Raw genomic sequence first — 19,437 nt, forward strand, 5'->3', positions numbered from 1 at the left:
CATCCTTTCCCTTCCCGCCCAAGAACCGACTTGACCAAGCATGTTGGGCCACGGAAATATGCTACGCGGGGGCGCAAGGGGTACAGTACACCTGGGATTTCTTATTTCTTTACTAACAACAAACTGTTGCTGCCCCCGCAACTGCAACGTCCCTTACGCAAAGTCCGTCGTTCTCTTTCCAGCAGGTGACCTCCGGTTCAGTGCCTAGACCTGAACAGCTGCCACCACAAGAGTCAGTCATGGAGGCTTGACCTGCATCGAGCTGCATCCCGTCTGCACCACTACCCAATAGATGTGTTTGTTAACTCTCCGTTGTCGGGCTTGCTCTGCATCGGTCGATGGAACCAAAAAAAAAAAAAAAAAAAAAAACCCTAGTCGATAAATAGTAGCCAGTGAGAGATGGAGGCGGGTGCAGCAAAATGACATACCAACCATTGGCTCGTCACATAAAACACAGATGACATCGCTGACAGGTAGACGGACAGAGTTTGTATCTTAATATGGACTTGCGACCCCTCTTTTTCCTTTCCTCGAAGCAGCCGTCGCATCCCTTGGGAGGAAAGACGGGGGGCATAACGGACGATAGGGTCAAAAAGGGGGGTTTATCCAATTGAATTTGCCATGCAGTCTGGGGTGGTCGTCACAAGAAACACGTCAAGAACTTATGTGTTCTAGCATAGACTAGAATAGTAATTTTGGTTAAATTTGCAAAGTCAAACCTAGCGCGTTTAATCAGAACTACTTCGTACCAACCTACCTTAGTCATCGCGAATAATGCCACCAAATTCTCGACAGGGTCGTCTGCTTGAACGCAGTAACATGTATTCAGTGAGGTCAGGCCATCTACCGGGTTTCTATATTTCACTGAGTAGGATGGCAAACCCACCTCTCCCCAGTTGACGGTGTAGTGTTGGTCGGCTAGTAAATCCTTGCAACTACCGAAGATCAACGAATGCAACAGCAGGCCAAAGTGATGGAAATGAAGGGTTTTTTTTTTTTTTTTTTTTTCACCTTTGTTGTCATTGCACAGCAAACTGACAGGACCAAACATAGAAAAGATAATACAGTGTCAAAGCAAAGATCGAGATCTCTGTTACAATCGCTTAGTCCAGCTTGTCCAATTCTCGTTAGCATGCCTCGCATACCAGCCGTGGTTGGAGTGGTGTGGTCAGTACAGCTCCAATCAACATCGATAACAGTCCGCATATCACAAACAATAACAATAGTACGATGGTATGGCAGTAGGACTGTCCAAGCCCCGTTGATCGCCTGTCGTTTCGCATATACACCTCAGTGGCGATTGTTTAGGTTCGGCTATACCGAAAGGGTTTAAGTAAACTTCTCCGACTCCAATGATTTCAAGGTTAAAAGATTTCATGGATTATGCCAGGAATCGTTTCAATTTGGCCAACCCAAGGACTGTAGCTTGTGTAGTAATGCACTTTAGGTGGATTACGGTAGCTTGGCTGGGTGTACAATATGCAGTTGTTGAGACAAATACGTCGATCAGCAAGAAACGAGAATCCAGAGTTCTGCAGAAGTGAGTGATTCAGTACAGAAACAGATGTGGCTAGCCCTAGGTATGTCTCTGCTTGACATGGAACTATGGAGTTGCAGCAAGAAACGCTAAATTTTTAGGGATCCCAATTTTTACTCAACAAGTGCTTCCAGAACTCTTCGAAGGGAGGCTAGGTTTGTTGCTGCAGTTAGACCTACAGTACGCGATAATGATGCAACTATGAAGCGCATATTCGCCAGCTGCAAGCCAAGCTCTATTTCCCCTGGTACATGCCGCATTTGATTCCGCAAGTTGCGAAATTATGCGCATGGCCACTCTGCAGAATATAAAGGTAAATAAATTCAACCCGCAGTGGCTCGCACACAGTAGATCTCCCAGGGAAAAGGGACACTTCTCAATGCGTGGCATATTTGTCTGCCCAGGTTCGTCAAAGACGAAAACGAAAATAGATACGACACAGAACTGGAGAAGCAATAAATGCACTCCTGATAAGACGAAACTTCGAGGATGGGGTCGCACCGCCGTTGTAACATGCCGGAAGTCGAGCTCGCTTGGCCTCACCGGTGTTATACACATAGCTTTGGAGAGAGGGGCCTACTTTGACTGTCACAAGCTGACTTGTAAGCCGTTGGACTTCTCCTCGACAACGCCGGATAGAAAAATCCCCTCACACCGCTTTCAATAACTTGGTTCTTGCTGCATGATGCATCGTGCAGCTGTGAAGAACCGGTGCATGCATGTAAGCGGTACTATGGTTTGCTTTCGCCTGGCGGCTTTGTGAAAGCCGAGATCAGCCAGGTTTTGGTTACATGACGATAACCACATGATGAATGGGCTGATGGAACATACGAAAGAAAGACGCCGGCAGACACCCGCGCATGGTCACACAAACACAAACATCCCGGAGACCGAGCCTGTTACCAGCGACTGGCTTTTTGTTGCGTGTGCCGCACAACGACAACATGATCGGCAGACGGAGAAAAAGGCCCGGACCAGATTATGTCATTGCGTCAGGCGCAAACCGCCCTTGATTCCTTTTTCCCTCATAGCACTGGAACAATTATGTATACCACTCACACTTTCGCACCGTCCATAGCCCTGCTTTCCTCATCCTTCTCCTCCTCGGCCCACCTCTTCCGCAACCCCTCCAGCCACTCTCCCTTATCCAGCCAGCGCTGCTCCAGCCAGCGCGCCAGATCCGCGTCGCTCCGCGGCAGCTCCTCGATGGGGAAGCGGCGCACGTGCACGTGGAATCGGAAGCCGTGGGGCCCGGGGGCCGAGAGGCCCGGCACGCTCAGCGTGTCCCAGAATACGGGCGCCACCATCCAGGAGCCGTCCTTTTGGTACGCGATGGCGAGGTCGTAGACGGCCTTCACGTGCGAAGCGTGCCGGAGGTGCTGAACCGTGGCGATGAAGCCCTTTGTGCGCGGGTAGAGGAGGTGCTGGGGCTGCGGCTTGCCGTTGGTCGCGCACCACTGCTTTGACTCTTCGTACTTTTTGGGCGTGAAGCGGGTGGCTTCCGAGAAGGATACGAGCCCTTTTTGGATATTAATGTTAGTTGCTTGCGTCTGAAAATTCCTGCAGACTTCGTTTTCCCTCTCTTTTATATTTCCTCCAACCTTCCCTTTTCTCTGTTCAGGTTCATCCGGTTTCCATCCCTGCGCACTTGCAATATGGACGGGCGTCTTCTCCTGGACGAGTTGTCCAACATGAAATGAGCACACTTACAGGTAGGCCACCTCCGATTCACAATACCCTCAAAAACCCTATTGAGCTCATCCCTATCCCGGAGCCAGTTCCTCGTTACCATGGGCATCCCAAGCGCCCACAAACCCCAGCCCAGAAAAGGCACGGCGCGCAGCTGGATCTTGGCAAAGTAGCGACAGCGACCGAGCATTCCGGCGCGCACTGCGACCGCCTGGACCATGTAAAAGTCGTTCCAGCTGACGTGGTTGGCGACAATGACGGCACTTTCGCCGTTGGCCGGCAGAGGGTCGCCCGAGATGGTGACGCGCGCGCCATTGACGTCCTCAAAGATCCATTGGATCCAGCGCCAGACTGTCCATGCAAGCGCTGACGACAGGTCGTAGGTGAAGTTGGGGAACAGCGATTTGATGAGCAGCAGTGCCGAGACGGAAATGTCAATCAGAAGCAACCAGACTACCCAGGGGAACACGATAATGGCGCCGCGGACATGGGTGAACCAGGTCCCGCTCCCCTTGCGCGCCATGATGTGATGGGTGTTGGTGGTAACTTTTGACTGTGTGCTTGGGTTTTGTTGGGGGTTGGGGGTCTGGATCTCTCAATCGAGATTATGAAGCTGAAGCTATGGTGATAGCTTGGCGCGGAGTTTGACCTCAAACTTGAACAGGAAATCAAGGGGAATAAAACCAGAACAAAAAGAAGCGATTACCGACAGGGACACAATGGCTGGGAGAGAGGCCGAAGCAACGATAATAACGGATGCACAATTTGGGTTTCAGGATTGGAGATCGTTTGTCATGGTCTGTGCAACATTTTTGTAAAGTCGAGCCGTTCCATCATTTATGCGTGTGCGGTGAGACGAACCATGATCAGCCCGCTGTCGCCGACCAGTAGGCTAAACCTAAGCAGCAGATGATTTTGGGGCTAGCTAGTTCGCCAGCCTTATTCAGACCAACTATCAAGTAGCTGCTTCAACTTGGAAAACAATATGGTGAATTGGCCCTAAAGTTGAAGCAATGACTTCATTTCCTACCTCATCTTTTGCAACGGAAATGGGGCTCGAACCCTGACGACTGCAAGAAATCACAAGCGACGACCCGTCTCAAATTGTGGGCGATGCAACTCAGCATCGATCGAATATGGAGGTCGGTCATCGGGTTGATTCTGGCAGCGAAGTCCACTGACCGCGTGCCACTAGACTCGAAAAAAAAGTGTCACGAGGGCTTACTGACCATGGGAGAGATGGAGTATGTAGAAGCCGATGTAACGACAACAACAAGCAAAAGAAAAGCAAATAAGAGCAAAGAGAAACAAAGATATTGAGCTACACAATCTTTGCTGGTAATTACAGGTCGTGGATAGGTAAATGTAGTTCACAGACGACTGAATATTCACGGAGGAACAGCAACAGCTTTTTGCTTCGGTCCAGGCCAGCCCCAGAATACGTCACGCTAGCAAGGCTAGGCACCCAAGACCTCAGTGGGTCGCCCAACACTGAAGGTCCAGGTTTAAACCGCTTGGCACGGAGGCAATCTCATCTTCGAAAACACGTGCCCAGCACTGGAACTTTGAATTTCGTCGAAAACAACCCATTGTTGCGAAAATGAGAAAGAGATTGTGATGCCATCCAATATCCTTTCTAAAATTTGCAGCCTAAGCTTATATGGATGAGCTCAGACCAGAGAAACTCTTCTCATTCACATATCTGATCCCCCGCTATTCTCCAGGGCAAAAATGAACTTTCCTCAATACAACAGAACATCAGTCGCTTTTGACCCGGCATTGCTCCCGTAATACCGGCTAAATACACATCGCGTTACTAAGGTATGATTGTTATTGAACCTATTTACCGGTATGTTCAAGACTTACTTCCCTGATACCTAACCTTATCTATCGAGTGTAAGACCACGAGCCTCCAGCTGTTTGACAATGATGCCATCAATCCCTAGACTGACTACAGTAGCTTGCTGCCCCACTGTGAGGCTCTGACGTTAACCTGGACCTGGGGCTACTTCCCTACTTCGTACCTACCCAGCTGGCATCAAATTCGGAGACTTTTTTTTCCACCCAGCCTTATGTTTCTCTGGCGCGTCACTGGACCCAATACGCGGGAGCCAGCTTTTGAACCAAAAAATCATTCCGCAGCCTTGCACCCCAGGCTCCATTTTATATTTTCGTCCTGGATTAATGTACCTACGGCATACGCATCCTTGAGGCTGGTGCTGACTGACTGAGGCCGTTCGATGGAAGCTCGCGCAAAAGCAAACATGAAGCTTGGCTCGGCTCGTTCGGCTGCCCCACCAGAAAAGCGGCTTGGCGTCAGCCAGTGACGATTTGGGGTGAGATTCTCAGTTAGCCCGTCAATCTTTTCCCAATTGTTCTCGTCTCGATTCTCAGTCCAGATGGTGATGATGCGGGAACTTGCGAAATGTTGTGTACGTCTGAGCCATCTCGAAAGAGTGTGGCACATGCATGCCCCCCCCCCCCCCCAAACACCCTGGAACCGGTTTCATATTTTTCACCAATGGGAGACATCACCGATCCGATCCGTCTAGGTTTGTTTCGCTGTGCTCTCGTGCCGAGGAATAAGAATACATTGAAGACCAAAGTCTGGTTCCGTCCTTCACTTGGCATGCCCTGCTCGAACTCGGGTGAGCCCCACGCCGGATAGGTTAAAGCTGATGCCCCCGCATAACGCACCAGAAGAGTCGGTCGAGGTTGGACAGACCCTGAAAAGCCGGCCATCAGTCGTTAGTTGTGATCGTCGAATCCACTAGCCGTGCTACATTTCAAACTCATGCCACCCCATCTTTTGTCTCCCGGGCCTTAACTTTCTTTCTATCTTCTCGGACGATCAAGCATGTGGCACGTCGGTTTTATAGTAACCCATTGATACCGTTTGCCTGCATCTTGGCTCGCTTGGATACACTCGACTTTTTAGGTGTACCAATTCTTCAGATCACTTCACAGCAGTCTTACAAATCATCACACCAATCCAATCCTCCCCTCATTTTAGGCACCATTTATATCTTTGCTTGCCATCCATCACCGTCCTGAACACTGAAACGGGCTGGTCTCGGCTGCTCCAGCCTGCCATTTAGGCGGCGGCGGCGGCTTTTCAACCCGGACCCGCCCCTACGTCCTGTTTATCTCACCTTACCAAAAATTAATAATTAGTGTAGTGTAGGTATTGCCCATTCCTACACTAGTTCTCCGCCAACAATCGATATCGTTGAAAGTGCTCCCTTCTATGGGATCAACTAGACACAGCTTGGTTTTTAACTGCCTCCAGTACGCCCATCATACCAATGCTGTTATCAAATGACTGACTTCGGTCCTATAGCGGCGTATCTTCGCCACCGATGCAGAGCTACGAAGGAAGTGGCGGTAGCGATGGCGGACATGACAAGAGCCCCTTGAGCTCTATTCCATCGAATTTCCTCAGAAATCTCACTGACAAAAGAACAAAATGTGGGTTCTGGCCAAACCTATCCTTCTATTTGGAGCCTATACTATGCTAACAACACAGCACAGCTGATGCTCCTGCACCAAAACGTCGAGGTCCAAAGCCAGATAGCAAGCCTGCCCTAACGAGACGTCAGGAGCTTAATAGGCAAGCGCAGCGGTATGTATGATATCTGCCTGCTACTGAGACACATTAAGCTAATCACGCACTGAGGGCCTGGGCTCAGAACGCACCGAGAGAGGAAAGAATTATACATCAAGGCTCTTGAGGATGAGGTATTACGTTTGAAGGAGACTTACAGCAACGTATCTCAAGCCAAAGACAATCTTTCAAACGAGAACCGGCAGCTCAAGCAACTACTCGCACAGAATGGCATTTCGTTTGGTGGCGCCATGGGGATTGCGAGTGGGATGATGGATGATGGCAGCATCGATTATGCATCGTCGAGCGCCACTGGAAGTGGCTATGGGGGAGGACCGGCCTCATCCCATACAAGTGCCTTTACGCCTTCGCCGCTTGCATCTGATACAGCCAACAGTCAACAGTATAGCCGGACTCCCACGGGACACGGAAGTCTATCGCCACATCCTGGCGGCCACCACCAGCATACAAACGCTCAACACCACCCAAGACATGGTGCACAGCCGTTGAATAATCCAGGGGTGGATTATGAGCAGGCAGGGATTGACTTTGTCTTAGCGTACGAGAACCCCCACGAGAAACGTCTAGCATCTTGAACAAAAACCCACAAGATAGTTTCCATGTACTGCCATACTGTGGCCACTTGGTCTACTTTCTTCGATCGACAAGTTCGCGATCGGTTTTTGGCCGCTTGATTGCGTGTCGGCCACGCCCATACACGTACGCACAAAATACACACATCGACACTACGCGAAGCCGTGGGGTGTAAGAGAGTGTTGTTCCATTTCCACAACAACACAGTTTGGAATCACCACTTGGAGAAGAAATCTGAGGGTTTGGGTCATGGGTATCAATGACATAGATTGCTGACTTGATGCCGAAAGTAAAAACCCAACGTGGAAACTGCAGTCTTGAGAAGCCATGTATGGATCACTTGCCCTGGCTACTAGAACGCGGAACCGAGACAGGAGGCGAAGCTTGCGGCCATGCTCTAATGGCGTCGTGCCCGCCCGAGCCCTTTTCCGAGCTGACGCCAGACATACCCTTTGGCTACTCGAACGTCAAAAACGGTGAGCTCGACTCGGGCCAGAGGACCTGGGAGCTGTCAAAAGGTGACCTCAACACATTGCTGGATTTGAGCAAGCGGCTCAACCTGGACGGCGAGATCACGCCTGTAATGGCCTGGGGCATGGTTCTTGCCCATCCTCGTCTCGGGGAGATGACTCCAAAGGACTTCAAGAAGCTGACAGAAGAGCTATGTGGCAAGGTCCGCTGCTATGGGTAAGCTGATCTCCCCCAAGTATCCTAACTGCTGGTTCTTATCAGCGTACTTGGAAAGTTGTCACCTGGTGTGACTGACGAACTGCTAGCTTTGGCGCGGTGATGGAGGAGTTCGAGGCTCGCGACGCAATCGAGAATGTTTTCTCGACTAAGCCCGATTCTTTTCACCAATCATATAGTACGGAGTACGGTGGTGGACGCTGAGTAATTTCAAGGTTTCCCATCTAGCAGCTTCACATATTTATTCGTTCTTCGATATTAAGAATACGTAATGACGATGTTTGACGGACTTTGAATTGTTTGTCAAGTGTATTAAGCGTGCAGAAGTTAGCTGTAGAATGGAAGCTGGGGATTACATTGCTACTTTGGAATTATATGTAAACATGTAGGGTAGCTCCAAGCATGAGGTCCCTGGATGACAGATGGTAACGATGAGGGTAGCATGTGAAACGTCACGTGACACAATGTCACCCAACTCCAAGAGTCCTGATTGCCCCGCGACCTGACCCACACACCCCACTAACTGCGATTTTTGAAGCACACAGGCAGAATTGCTCCAGTGAGGGTAGTGAACGGCAACCGACTTGATCTGGATCTGCCCCCAAAGACCGCCAACGGTTGATAGTGACAGGTTGGACCCAGTATCTTCACCTTCAAACAGACTTCTCTCTTAAGAAAACTCGAGAAGCAACAGGTTCATTTGGATTTTATTCAACATGTCTCAGTCACTGGCGGATATTATCGCCGCCCTGCCGGATGGCGATGGCTGGGGCCCCGCGGTCACGACCGAACTCACCTTGAACGGCGTTCCGTATGCGCCGTTCTCCAAGGGCGACAAGCTGGGACGTATGGCAGACTGGACCGACGGCAAAGATAGGGACGGTCGTGGTGGCAGGCAACAGTACAACAGGAACTTCCGTGGTGAGCAGCGCCCGAGGATGCCCGATTCGATTCGCGATATGCGCCAGCCCAATATAGCAGCTCCACTAACCACATCTTAAACTTTCCCCCATTACAGACCAGCAGGTTTACGGTGCCGGCACAGCCTCGCTCTTCTCCGCCCCCCAGGCCGAGGACGAGTCGACATTCTCCGTTGTCAGCAACGTTCGCGACAGCACCAAGACGAGATTCGGCCGTGGCGCCGTCTTCACCCGCGGCGGTAGGGGCCAGCGCGGCGCGCGTGGCACAGAGCGTGGAGGCCGGGCACAGCTCTCCCGCGGACGTGGTGGGCAGTACGGGGGTGGTTACGACAGGGGTGGAAGGTCCGCCGCTGGCGGCAGGGGAGGTCGGAGGTTCGGCTGGAAGGACTACGACAAGCCGGCGCGCAACCGGGACGCCTCAATCAACGTCAAGGCCGACTGGTCGCTGCTCGAGGAGATCGACTTCAACCGTCTTGGCAAGCTCAACCTGGACGCAGACGAGGGCGAGGACGTCGACTCTTACGGATTTGTTCACTACTACGACCGCTCATACGACAAGCCTGCCGTCAAGTCGGCTGAGCGCAAGCTCAACCCCATCGACCGTGCCGCCTACAACGTTACCACCTCGCTGGATCCCGTCATCCAGGAGCTGGCCGAGAAGGATGAGGCCACAATCTTTGCTACCGACAACATTCTGTCGACCCTCATGTGCGCGCCGAGGTCCGTCTACCCCTGGGATATCGTCATCGTCAAGCAGGGCAGCAAGGTATACTTTGACAAGCGCGACAACGCCGCACTTGACATGGTCACTGTCAACGAGAACGCCGTTGATGCGCCTCTGGAGGCCTCAGAGGGTAGCAAAGACAGCATCAACCAGCCTTCAGCATTGGCCGAGGAGGCTACCTACATCAACCATAACTTTGTCAACCAGGTCGTCATTGAGAATGAGAGCCAGAAGGTCGACATGGAGCACGAGAACCCATTCTACAACGCAGCCGAGGAGACAGAGCCGCCGGCATCCAAGGCCTACAAGTACAGGAAGTTTGACCTTTCAACCAACGACGAGGGACCAGTCTACCTGGTCGTCCGCACAGAGCTGGACGCTGTGCAAAAGAACTCGAACAACGGCGAGGATCAGTTCCTGACGGTGCGCGCGCTCAACGAGTTCGACAACAAGGCTCAGGGCTCGGGTGGTGCGCTCGACTGGAGGAGCAAGCTTGTCAGCCAGCGTGGTGCCGTTGTTGCTACCGAGATGAAGAACAACAGCTGCAAGCTGGCCAAGTGGACTGTCCAGAGTATTCTGGCTAAGGCAGATGTCCTCAAGCTTGGGTAAGTTTTACTTTTTTCCCCCCAGCGGAGCGCAGACGGTAAACCAGTAAGTGTAAACTAACATTGGACACCTTTAGTTTCGTGTCGAGGGCAAACCCCAAGTCCAACGACAAGCACGTCATCCTGGGTGTCATTGGCTGGAAGCCCAAGGACTTTGCTAACCAGATGAACCTGCACCTTTCCAACGGTTGGGGTATCGTGCGCACGATCGCCGATATGTGTCTGAAGCGCGAGGACGGTAAGTACGTCCTCGTCAAGGACCCCAACAAGACCATCCTACGCTTGTATGAGGTACCTGCGGGTGGACTCGACGAGGAGGAGGACAATGGCGACCTGGGTCAGGAGGAAGACGACGAGGAGTAGATGAATCGTTGATTGCCAATGGAGCCAGGTCTAGGGGTAAACAAAAAGTAATGACTTCTGATAGACGTTTGATATGAAACTGCACCGGTTGATGAACTTTGACACAGATGTATTTGATGGTGCTTGTATTTTCAGTGTTTTTTTTTCTTTTTTTTGGAGAAAAAAAAAAAGAAAGTACAGGTTTGTTGGTGACTTTGTGTGGTACAGTGCCGGACGGGTGACATGAAATGTCTTGTACTGTGTATGTCAGTTGTCGCGAAAAACGCAACTGCCTACAATTTGAATGCATCGCTCCACCCCAATCGAATGTGAACATGATAGCTTGCCATTCATGTCTCACAGTTTGATGCAATGATTTCACGTCATCGCACACCGCCTTGAAGAATTAGGGCTGCTGGCGTTTACTTTCCGCGGCGTCGCACCTCTTCAATAACTGAACCAAACATGGCAGACAACTTCTCAATCTATGCGGAGCTGCTGCCCAACATTCGGCAGGTGTCCGTCGTGGCCAGCCTTCCATCACCATGTGACTCGTCTACGCGCGCCCTGCTGCTCAGCAATGGCAGCCGCATCCACGTCACACACCACGACGACTCGCGGCTGCTCGAGCTGCCCGCCGCGGTCGTTCAAGGCGGCGGCGGCAGCCCGGCCACCCTGCCGCTGAAGCCCGCGGCTGACAATGGCTGCAAGCTGACCTGGCGCTTCCCGCTGGACCTGGCCTATTCCGCCTCGGCAGCACCGCAGGGGGCCATTGCGACTGGTGGCGGCGCCGGCTCCTCGGTGCCCTGGGAGGCCGTCAACATCGCGGGCGGATCTACGGTGCTTTGTCGGGGGTGCAAGGCGGTGCTCGTTCCCGGGGAGCGCATCAAGGAGTGGAAGGACCTCCCGAGCGCGAACTGGGCCGAGATGATGGAGTTTTGGCACTGTCACAAACCGGACGACCATGATGCCGAGGACGGGCATCGACACCACGGACATGATTATGATGATCACCGAATCAAGGGCGGGGACAAGGCCGACGAGCAGACGTTGGCTGGGAGGGGCTACGGGGCAAACTCCAGCATCCAGGCCCAGCGGGGTGTTGGATTTGTGGACTTGATGACATTTCTCTTTGCTGAGGATGAATGTCGAGGTGTAGAGGTAAGTTATCGCATGATGGTGGTATTTACGGTTATTCCACCTCTCCCTGAATTTCGGCTGGCCTTCATACTGGGTATCAAGAAGGTGGCTGGGTCCGTTCAATGGCGTAGTCACCGATACAAATACCCTAGAGTAGATTTGGATAACGTCCGCTCTCGAACCAGTTCGAGACCTGCCTGGGCTGCAATGCTGCTTTCTGGGTCTCCGGAAACGGGAGCGGCAACGCGGCTTTTGGCGGAAGGATGGCAACTCTGTATTTCACCGAGGCTTGCACGCAATGGACTTCTCGGGATTAGACGGAGTGACATAGCCCACCGCAGTGGGCTTGCGTATCAATCAAGAGCGTTTTGGCTAATAAACTCTGCAGATTTCACCACGTGAAGATGTCGATGCCAGCAGTGCTGTCAGGTTCTTACCGGCCAAGTGTGCTGAATGCCATACCAAAATTGGACACTTTAGTATAAGGTCACCCGCCGTCACGCTTTACAAATGGCAGCTACTTTTAGACAGTGGCAAAAACAAGAACGACAATCCCCCTTCAGCTGTGCAGTGTTTGGCCGCGTCTCTGCTCGCAAATGTCGCTCGTTCGGGGTCTTCTAAGTCTCTAATCATTCCCATGACAGGTATATTGTCTGGTGACGATCAAGATGCAACGAAGCGCGACAGGGCGTTGCACACGTGGATACTCAACAGCACCATAAGCTATACATCGACTCTGGGGAACACCACCAAGACTCCCGCTGTAAAATTGCTGTTCAAAGTGATCGGCGAGGAGGAGGCAGACAAGATGTTGGAGTCTTTTAGCTCGGATGTTCAAGATGTCAGCTTGTCAGAGGAGACACTGGAGTGTGTTATCGACGCATTGGAGCGCAGCAACAAAATTATACCGGCAAGCGACAGGAATTTTCAGGGATGGACGGTGGGCCTATCGGACAGATGGGATTCTGGCAAGCATTGGCCCTAGTTCTCTCGCGCCATGGCATGACTTCCACCAGCGTTTTGTAGCGCGCCTTGTTGGAAAATACACCGCACTGAGTAACAATGGCACGAGGTCCTATACCACATGTACATATCAGTGCATCTCGTTACCCGAACCATCCACCCTTTTCAACCAGCTCCAATGCGACGAAGGATCCTTGACAAAGTCCTCCATATCGACCACGAGTGGCGACGCAGCACCCTGCTCCACAACCCCCGCCTCGAGCGCCAAATGGGCATATTTGAGCGCCAGTTCCCTCGAGCCTAGCGAGCCGTGCGTCTCGGCGGCGAGCCGGTAGGCCTCGGCCAGCGAAAAGTCCAGCCTCTCCTGGCGGATCAGGCTGAGCATCAGCTCGACCGAGTTGGGCAGCGCGGGGCCGTCCTCGCGCCATGTCAGGTTGCGCAGGCTGTTGTCCAGCTGGTAGATGGCGTACAGTCGGCTGTCGGACAGCTTGCCCATGGCCTCGGAGAGGCTGCAGTGTGGGCACGTGCAGGTGAAGCCCCAGTTGCGCTTGAGGCGCTCCTGGCGGACATTGCGGGAGCTGTACGAGTCGACGTATGAGATGGTGAGCTCCTCGCCCGCCGCAATGTCCCGGGTTGCGTGGGTGGTGTGGACGAACGACTTTGCGACGTGGAAGGCCAGGCTGGTGGGAAGGTTGCTGAGGTTAGTAACAGTGATGACTCCCGATGGATTAGAAGTCTTGACTCACTTTGGCCGGCAGTCGTGGTTAAGCCTAGAGACGCCAAGGAACGTTCCCGCATGTGGAACACCCGCTATATTTAGGTTGAACGAGTTTGTGTTTGCTATATCCCTAATCTTGGCCCCTCGCTTGGTCGAATCTGTCTGCGAAGCCTGTGACAAGAACTCCATGACGGTCTCGCTGGGCAGCTGCTCGATGCCGGCGTCAAACAAGCGCGTCTGGTCATCGTCAGAAATGTCAAACGTCTTGATGTCTGTGACGAGGGCGGGCCGCTGCGCCATGATGAGCTGTCCGCGGCTGATTGGGCGGCGCGCAACGAGCCCGACTCCCTTTCCGGGTATCTCTTTTCGCTCAAAGAGCGTTCGATCCGCCAGTGTGTTGTCGCTGGCGGAGCCGCTGCTTGCTTTCAGAACGCGGGCCAAGATCTCGGCGTTGCGGGCTTTTCCGATAAAGACCATGCCATGGCCGTTAGCAAACCCCGGGTTCGAGTAGACGCAGAATTCGCCGGCGCATGCGTGCGGGCCTCTCCAGGGTGTGTCCCAGGCGTTGGTATTGCTTGCGTTTGCAGGCCTTGCGGGTCCCGAACTGCTTCTGTCCTTTGCCGAGCCCTCCCAGTCTAAGCCGTCCATACCCTCCAAGACCAATCCATCCTCGTTAGATTGGACGCTGCAGCAGGGCTGAAATAGACTCTGGCCTGGCCGGCTCCAGTGGCACACGCCATGTGGTCCATGATGTTGGTGAGCCTCTGGCCGTGATGAGTGGCAGACGCCCATGAGCAAGCCCAATAGCAGGCATACTGGCACGAATGAGGAAACTCGACTCAACGGCATGATGACTGACTTGCCAAATTTGAGGAGTGGCCGCGCCAGGTCTTTTGGATATTCTCAATTTCGAACAAACAGAGCCGTGTCAAAGCTGCTCGGCTGCCTGGATGATGGAGGAGAATGGCAACAATGGGCGAGAAACCTAGAGCAGTATGGGACGGTCCTCCAACGGCAGATGACGGCTTGTCCCAGGCATCTGATGGGCACATTGCCAGCTCCAGAGTCTTTGCAGGGTCTCCAACTTATAGGCAATCAAGCCTTGCCACAACAGGACCACTATAGTCCGAGGGCAATATTAACATTTAGCGTCCAAGTCGTTGCGCCGCAGCCGTTGGTGTACAGCGACAGGGTGGTGCATGTTTCATTCGTTTCAAGCTTGTGAACTTTTATACTGAGAGTTTACTTTCTGAAGATCGGCAGAGCGCTTCAACTTTTGAGATGTTATGTTATGGACCTCCCTGCTATGACATTTGACACCAAGATACAGGCGGGAGCAACATCGTCCGATCTGTTCAATGGACGACGACGGATGAAGAGCTCTGGTGCCTAGGCTAGATGTAGGTACCTAGGTTGACAGGTCTGATTGGCTAGAAATGAAATTATGGGTCCCCACGGTGGAGCCTTCAGCAGGCAAAATGTTCCATAATTGGCCAGTTCCACTCAAAGTCAGCCTTACCATAGGGACCTACCTATACCCAGATAGAGCAGTCCCCGGACCTTAGCTTCGTCACAGCTTCCCCTCCATCACCACACCCGATAAAAGAAACAAACGACACCACCAATCCCCCTGCCATTTCCCTCGTGCTACCTCAAACTCCCAAAGAATCTCTATAATTTATGTGACTAGTTTTTTCAGTGTGACTGGGACGTTTACGTGCTTGTCGCGTTGCTTTGCTCTTGACACTACCCTCCACTCACTTTCTCATCAAGGTTCCCTTGGAAAAGCTATGACATTGCCTCATAGCTCAACCTTTCCTCACCATGTCGCTGCTGGCTGTCTGCATGTCTCGCGGGTAGACAGTGGACTATCAGACGAACAGTGGTATCAGCTACCCGAGCAATGGAACCCTTTCTTTCGATCCGATCAAGAGCTCAACCGCTCGATTGACGCATCAGGTGTGCATCATATCGAACTGGCCGAGACCCTTCACAAGTGCCCCCATTTTCCTCCAGAGCTGCAAGAGCTTCTGCTCAAGCTTGCTCTGGCCCCATTTGCAAAGCTCTTCCGGCACCACTGGATCGAACTCGAATTCACAAGGAGTCAGGATGATGCAGATGTCAACGCTCTTATCAGGGTGTACCTTTTACCAGATGATAAGGACCGATCCCTGATCAACCGTTCCAACAAAACGCTAAGGAGGCATTGGAACAGCCTTCTCTCGAAGCTGGACTTTTCTGCATCCGCATGGAAGGGCAAATCAAATGGCGACCGGAGTTTCCAGCCTGCATTGATGCAGCCGCCTGACAAGGATGGAGCAGAGTCCTCACTTCTACAGCTGTTCAACACCATACCATCCCCAAAACCCAATCCTGAGTATCTTTTGGACTCTAATGACCGTGACTATTGCCGGAGTCTTCTCAACTGCGATATCCCTGGGTTGAAAACCCAGCTCTTTTTGTACCAACGCGAGGCTGCAGCTTCAATGTTTCAGAGAGAGACACAGCCTTTGCAGTGTATAGACCCTCGACTTTGCTACGTTGTCGACCAACACGAAGATCCCTGGTTCTTTGACTGTATTACTGGCGAAGTCTTGAAGGATGGACGATCTTACGAAGGAGTCTCGGGTGGTATTTTAGCAGAAGAGATGGGCTCTGGCAAGACACTTATCTGCCTTGCACTAATAGCAGCAACAAGGCAGCAGCCAGCTTACAGACCTGAGATATACACGGCGCCTGCAATTATCCGGCCGAAACTTGGATCACTCGCTGATATGGCAGCCGCAGCCGGGTCCATGGCTTCGGTGCCATGGCGCAGCTACTTTTCCAGAGAGCAATGTGGAGATCAAGAATACACCAACTGTCTCGGCAAGATTGATCAAAACCCCGGCTGGTATCTTATGCCTCGTCCTGCACCTAAGCGAGTTAGCCGTCAGCCAGCAGCTCCCGAACAGTCGGACAAGTTGTATTTGTCTTGCGCAAGTCTCGTCATCGTGCCAACCAACTTGCTCGAGCAATGGAAGGATGAAATCACAAAGCACACACCATATTTGCGCACTTTGGTTTTAACAAAGGCTCGAGTACCTACACCTATACCAAACGCTCTTTCTCTACTGCAGTATGATATTATACTGGTTTCCATGTCTCGTTTCGAGCGACTTATCGAAAACCGTATCAAAGACAGACACGGCTCTTGGGTGCTTTTATCTCCCCTAGGCCAGGTCCACTTCAAAAGAATCATCATTGATGAAGGACATGCACTGGGTCACTCGACTTTGGCAAAGAAGAGCAATCTACTACTGGTTGTTGAGCACCTTCAAACCTCTGCTCGCTGGGTTGTCACTGGTACCCCTTCAAAAGGGCTTTATGGTGTGGACGGTTCATGTACAGGGCGTAACGAACTCTCGGATGACCAGGAGCGCAAAGATACCGAACATATCGGCTCTATAGCGACGCATTACCTGAACGCTCGGCCTTGGGCCAACAAAGTGCTGGAGGATGGCGACACAACCGCAGACTGGCGTATCTACGTGACGCAGACAAAAAACAACAACGAAGTCCAGAACCACAGAAGGCACTCTATTCTCAAATCGACGCTCAACTCACTGATTATCCGTCATCCAAAATCGGAGCTCAGCCGTCTTCTTCCGAAAATAACGGAGAGAACTGTCTATATTGATGGGTCCTACCAAGACATCATGTCACTGAACTTGTTCGCGGCTCACATAATCCTCAACAGTGTGCAATCACAACGTGTCGACCAAGATTATTTTTTCCATCCCAAGCAACGGAAATATCTCGACGAACTTGTTTCCAACGAAAGGCAAGCGAGCTTCTTTGGTGGAAATTTCTTCACAGCATCGGATATTCAAAAGGCAGTGTTGACCGCTGAGGAGTTCCTACAGAAGGGAGATGTTGTCATCAGCAAGGAAGATGATTGTCTAATCCGCGAGGCGATTGCTTTCGGCAAGACTGCAGAGGCCAACAAAATTCGAGAAGTGTCTAGCCGCTGTTTCGAGGTGCCCATATACGTCGAGGAGTTCCCAGGCAAGGAATACACTGGAGTTTTGAGCTCGTGGGCTGTCGATGGCAAAGAGGGCGATAGGATGTGCACAATATCACCACTGGTTGTCGTCCTACAGCGCTACGTGCGTCCGTGGCTCAGTTCACCAGAATCACTCGAAATCGTGTTCAACTCCGGAAAATTCGCGAGCTACGGTGCAAAAGCGAGGAACAAGGCAATGGGAGGCGTGCCTGAGATTATACAATGTGGAGAGGCACCGTCCAGCATTGCCTTTACCGAAAAGGATGACAAGGTATACAAAGATGTTAGCAAACAAAAGAAGGCCCGTTCGGGGACTCTGGAGTGGGCGGATGTAAACGACACCTTTGAGAAGGATGAAGAGATTGCAGAACCGATTGCAAAATGCAGTCTTGTGTCGACAGCTTCGGCCAAGCTGTCCTATCTGATTGATCAGATTACGAAGTATAAAGATGCCGAGAAGATCTTGGTGTTCGACGAAACAGAAAATGTTGGATGGTCTATCGCTGGATGCTTGGAGATCGTAAGTTACCACTCATACCCCTTCATCGTCACACATCGCTACGATTCTAGACTGACTGAAGACAAAAACACAACCAGTTACATATACCCCACCTTATCTACGCAAAGAATCTCAAGGCTGAACGACGGGCGCAATACGTGGCGACCTTCAATGAGACGTCCAAGTTCAGGGTGATGCTGATGGACCTTAAGCAAGCGGCTTTCGGCCTTAACATGAACTCCGCGTCACGCATATACTTTGTTAACCCGGTGCTCAACCCACAAGTAGAGGCCCAGGCAATTGGTCGAGCGAGGAGGATAGGTCAAAGCAAAGACGTGACAGTCGAGACATTGGTTCTACGCGGCACCTTGGAGGAACTCATTGTAGAACGCAAGAAAAAGATGACACAGGAGGAGCACAGGAGGATCAAATCCATCATGGACGACAAGCCTTTCTACGAATGGTTCCAAAACGCCCGAATTTTGCCATTGCCCGACGTGGCGGCCGATGATGGCCCGGGACAGATGGCACCGTTGGCAGTACCCGTTCCGCTGTTTGGGCGAGGGTCAGGCCAGATCATACATCCGGACCAGGATCTCTTAGCCAAAGGAGAAAGGCATTCCAGCGATCGAGAGTGTGCCGTCCCGTGCAGCGACACCGGCGGAATCGGCAGCTCATTCGGGCGTAAACGTCCCTTGTCTATGGTGACAGATGCAGCAGCAGATGATGCGGCCGATAGGGAGCCGAAGAAACCTGCCAAAGGTGTTCGCTTTGCGTAGCTACTATCATTCCGCCGGTCAACCGGAATTGAGTAAACCGGAATAACAAGCGTGTTTGAGGTATAATACCGCAAACAAGCAGAGACAAGCCGATATAGAAACAGACCTAGACTGTATTCTAAGCTTGTTAGGTTAGTAAGGGTTCCTTAGGGATGGGCATGTAGCTTGGCGCATTAGGGTGGGCGGTCAGGGTGGTTAGGTCTGCAGTACTTATTGTACGGATTACGAATACACTTAATGTGATTTTTTTTCATCCCTTCCCAACAACCCAATATACTGGGTGGTGGGACAAGCTAGAACTAGCAGGGAACTTTTGGACTTTCAGGAATAGGGACGGGTCTGTCTGCCAAAACTAGACTTGGGATTACGACTGAAGTGGAGGTCATTGATGCTGCCTTTGCCTTGATACTGTGATAAACAATGATTTCGTATTTGTCGCACACCTAATTGGGTATTTATTGCAAAGTACATGGTCCTATGATTTCCAGGAGGTATAAAACAAAAAGGAAAATGCCAAGCATCCCAAGTCAAGGCTCGACTGTCCATGGCAAGGAGAGCATCCTCCAAAAGAAGGGTGGAACCAGGTTCCGC

At 51.8% G+C, this 19,437-nt stretch overlaps 6 protein-coding genes across 6 annotated transcripts; 4 read left to right on the forward strand and 2 right to left on the reverse strand.

The window, feature by feature from the left end:
• Window positions 1–1,417: 1,417 nt before the first annotated feature.
• On the reverse strand, window positions 1,418–4,595 carry MGG_00343 (uncharacterized protein). Its single transcript, XM_003718691.1, has 2 exons — window positions 3,248–4,595; window positions 1,418–3,056 (listed from the first exon to the last, which is right to left on the reverse strand). Exons 1-2 carry the CDS (start codon window positions 3,747–3,749, stop codon window positions 2,593–2,595), a joined length of 966 nt encoding a protein of 321 aa, XP_003718739.1. The 5' UTR covers window positions 3,750–4,595; the 3' UTR covers window positions 1,418–2,592.
• Window positions 4,596–6,585: 1,990 nt separating this feature from the next.
• On the forward strand, window positions 6,586–8,315 carry MGG_00342 (uncharacterized protein; the record flags this gene model as incomplete). Its single annotated transcript, XM_003718692.1, has 5 exons — window positions 6,586–6,694; window positions 6,758–6,848; window positions 6,916–7,389; window positions 7,740–8,111; window positions 8,201–8,315. 5 exons carry the CDS (start codon window positions 6,586–6,588, stop codon window positions 8,313–8,315), a joined length of 1,161 nt encoding a protein of 386 aa, XP_003718740.1.
• Window positions 8,316–8,640: 325 nt separating this feature from the next.
• On the forward strand, window positions 8,641–10,915 carry MGG_00341 (eukaryotic translation initiation factor 3 subunit D). Its single transcript, XM_003718693.1, has 3 exons — window positions 8,641–9,032; window positions 9,130–10,360; window positions 10,438–10,915. Exons 1-3 carry the CDS (start codon window positions 8,828–8,830, stop codon window positions 10,721–10,723), a joined length of 1,722 nt encoding a protein of 573 aa, XP_003718741.1. The 5' UTR covers window positions 8,641–8,827; the 3' UTR covers window positions 10,724–10,915.
• A 252-nt stretch (window positions 10,916–11,167) lies between these two features.
• On the forward strand, window positions 11,168–12,159 carry MGG_00340 (uncharacterized protein; the record flags this gene model as incomplete). The annotated part of the gene is made up of 2 exons (XM_003718694.1): window positions 11,168–11,863; window positions 12,028–12,159. The coding sequence occupies 2 exons, from the start codon at window positions 11,168–11,170 to the stop codon at window positions 12,157–12,159; spliced, it is 828 nt and encodes a 275-aa protein (XP_003718742.1).
• Window positions 12,160–12,750: 591 nt separating this feature from the next.
• On the reverse strand, window positions 12,751–14,870 carry MGG_00339 (uncharacterized protein). Its single transcript, XM_003718695.1, has 2 exons — window positions 13,552–14,870; window positions 12,751–13,485 (listed from the first exon to the last, which is right to left on the reverse strand). Exons 1-2 carry the CDS (start codon window positions 14,370–14,372, stop codon window positions 12,936–12,938), a joined length of 1,371 nt encoding a protein of 456 aa, XP_003718743.1. The 5' UTR covers window positions 14,373–14,870; the 3' UTR covers window positions 12,751–12,935.
• Window positions 14,871–15,313: 443 nt separating this feature from the next.
• MGG_00338 (uncharacterized protein) lies at window positions 15,314–18,846 on the forward strand (the record flags this gene model as incomplete). The annotated part of the gene is made up of 2 exons (XM_003718696.1): window positions 15,314–18,088; window positions 18,166–18,846. 2 exons carry the CDS (start codon window positions 15,314–15,316, stop codon window positions 18,844–18,846), a joined length of 3,456 nt encoding a protein of 1,151 aa, XP_003718744.1.
• Between the last annotated feature and the right edge of the window lie 591 nt (window positions 18,847–19,437).

The sequence above is a fragment of the Pyricularia oryzae genome, chromosome 5 (genome assembly GCF_000002495.2).
Source record: "Pyricularia oryzae 70-15 chromosome 5, whole genome shotgun sequence".
NCBI classification, from domain to species: domain Eukaryota; kingdom Fungi; phylum Ascomycota; class Sordariomycetes; order Magnaporthales; family Pyriculariaceae; genus Pyricularia; species Pyricularia oryzae.

What these genes read in the sequence shown, in the direction of transcription:
- MGG_00343 (XM_003718691.1), bottom strand. Translation starts at nt 3,749, where the DNA reads ATGGCGCGCAAGGGGAGCGGGACCTGGTTCACCCATGTCCGCGGCGCC. An exon ending in GAATCGGAGGTGGCCTACCT is followed by an intron (nt 3,057 to 3,247) that starts GTAAGTGTGCTC and finishes ATATCCAAAAAG; the next exon opens with GGCTCGTATCCTTCTCGGAA.
- MGG_00339 (XM_003718695.1), bottom strand. Translation starts at nt 14,372, where the DNA reads ATGCCGTTGAGTCGAGTTTCCTCATTCGTGCCAGTATGCCTGCTATTG. An exon ending in AACCACGACTGCCGGCCAAA is followed by an intron (nt 13,486 to 13,551) that starts GTGAGTCAAGAC and finishes CCTTCCCACCAG; the next exon opens with CCTGGCCTTCCACGTCGCAA.
- MGG_00341 (XM_003718693.1), top strand. Translation starts at nt 8,828, where the DNA reads ATGTCTCAGTCACTGGCGGATATTATCGCCGCCCTGCCGGATGGCGAT. An exon ending in GTACAACAGGAACTTCCGTG is followed by an intron (nt 9,033 to 9,129) that starts GTGAGCAGCGCC and finishes CCCCCATTACAG; the next exon opens with ACCAGCAGGTTTACGGTGCC. An exon ending in GCAGATGTCCTCAAGCTTGG is followed by an intron (nt 10,361 to 10,437) that starts GTAAGTTTTACT and finishes GGACACCTTTAG; the next exon opens with TTTCGTGTCGAGGGCAAACC.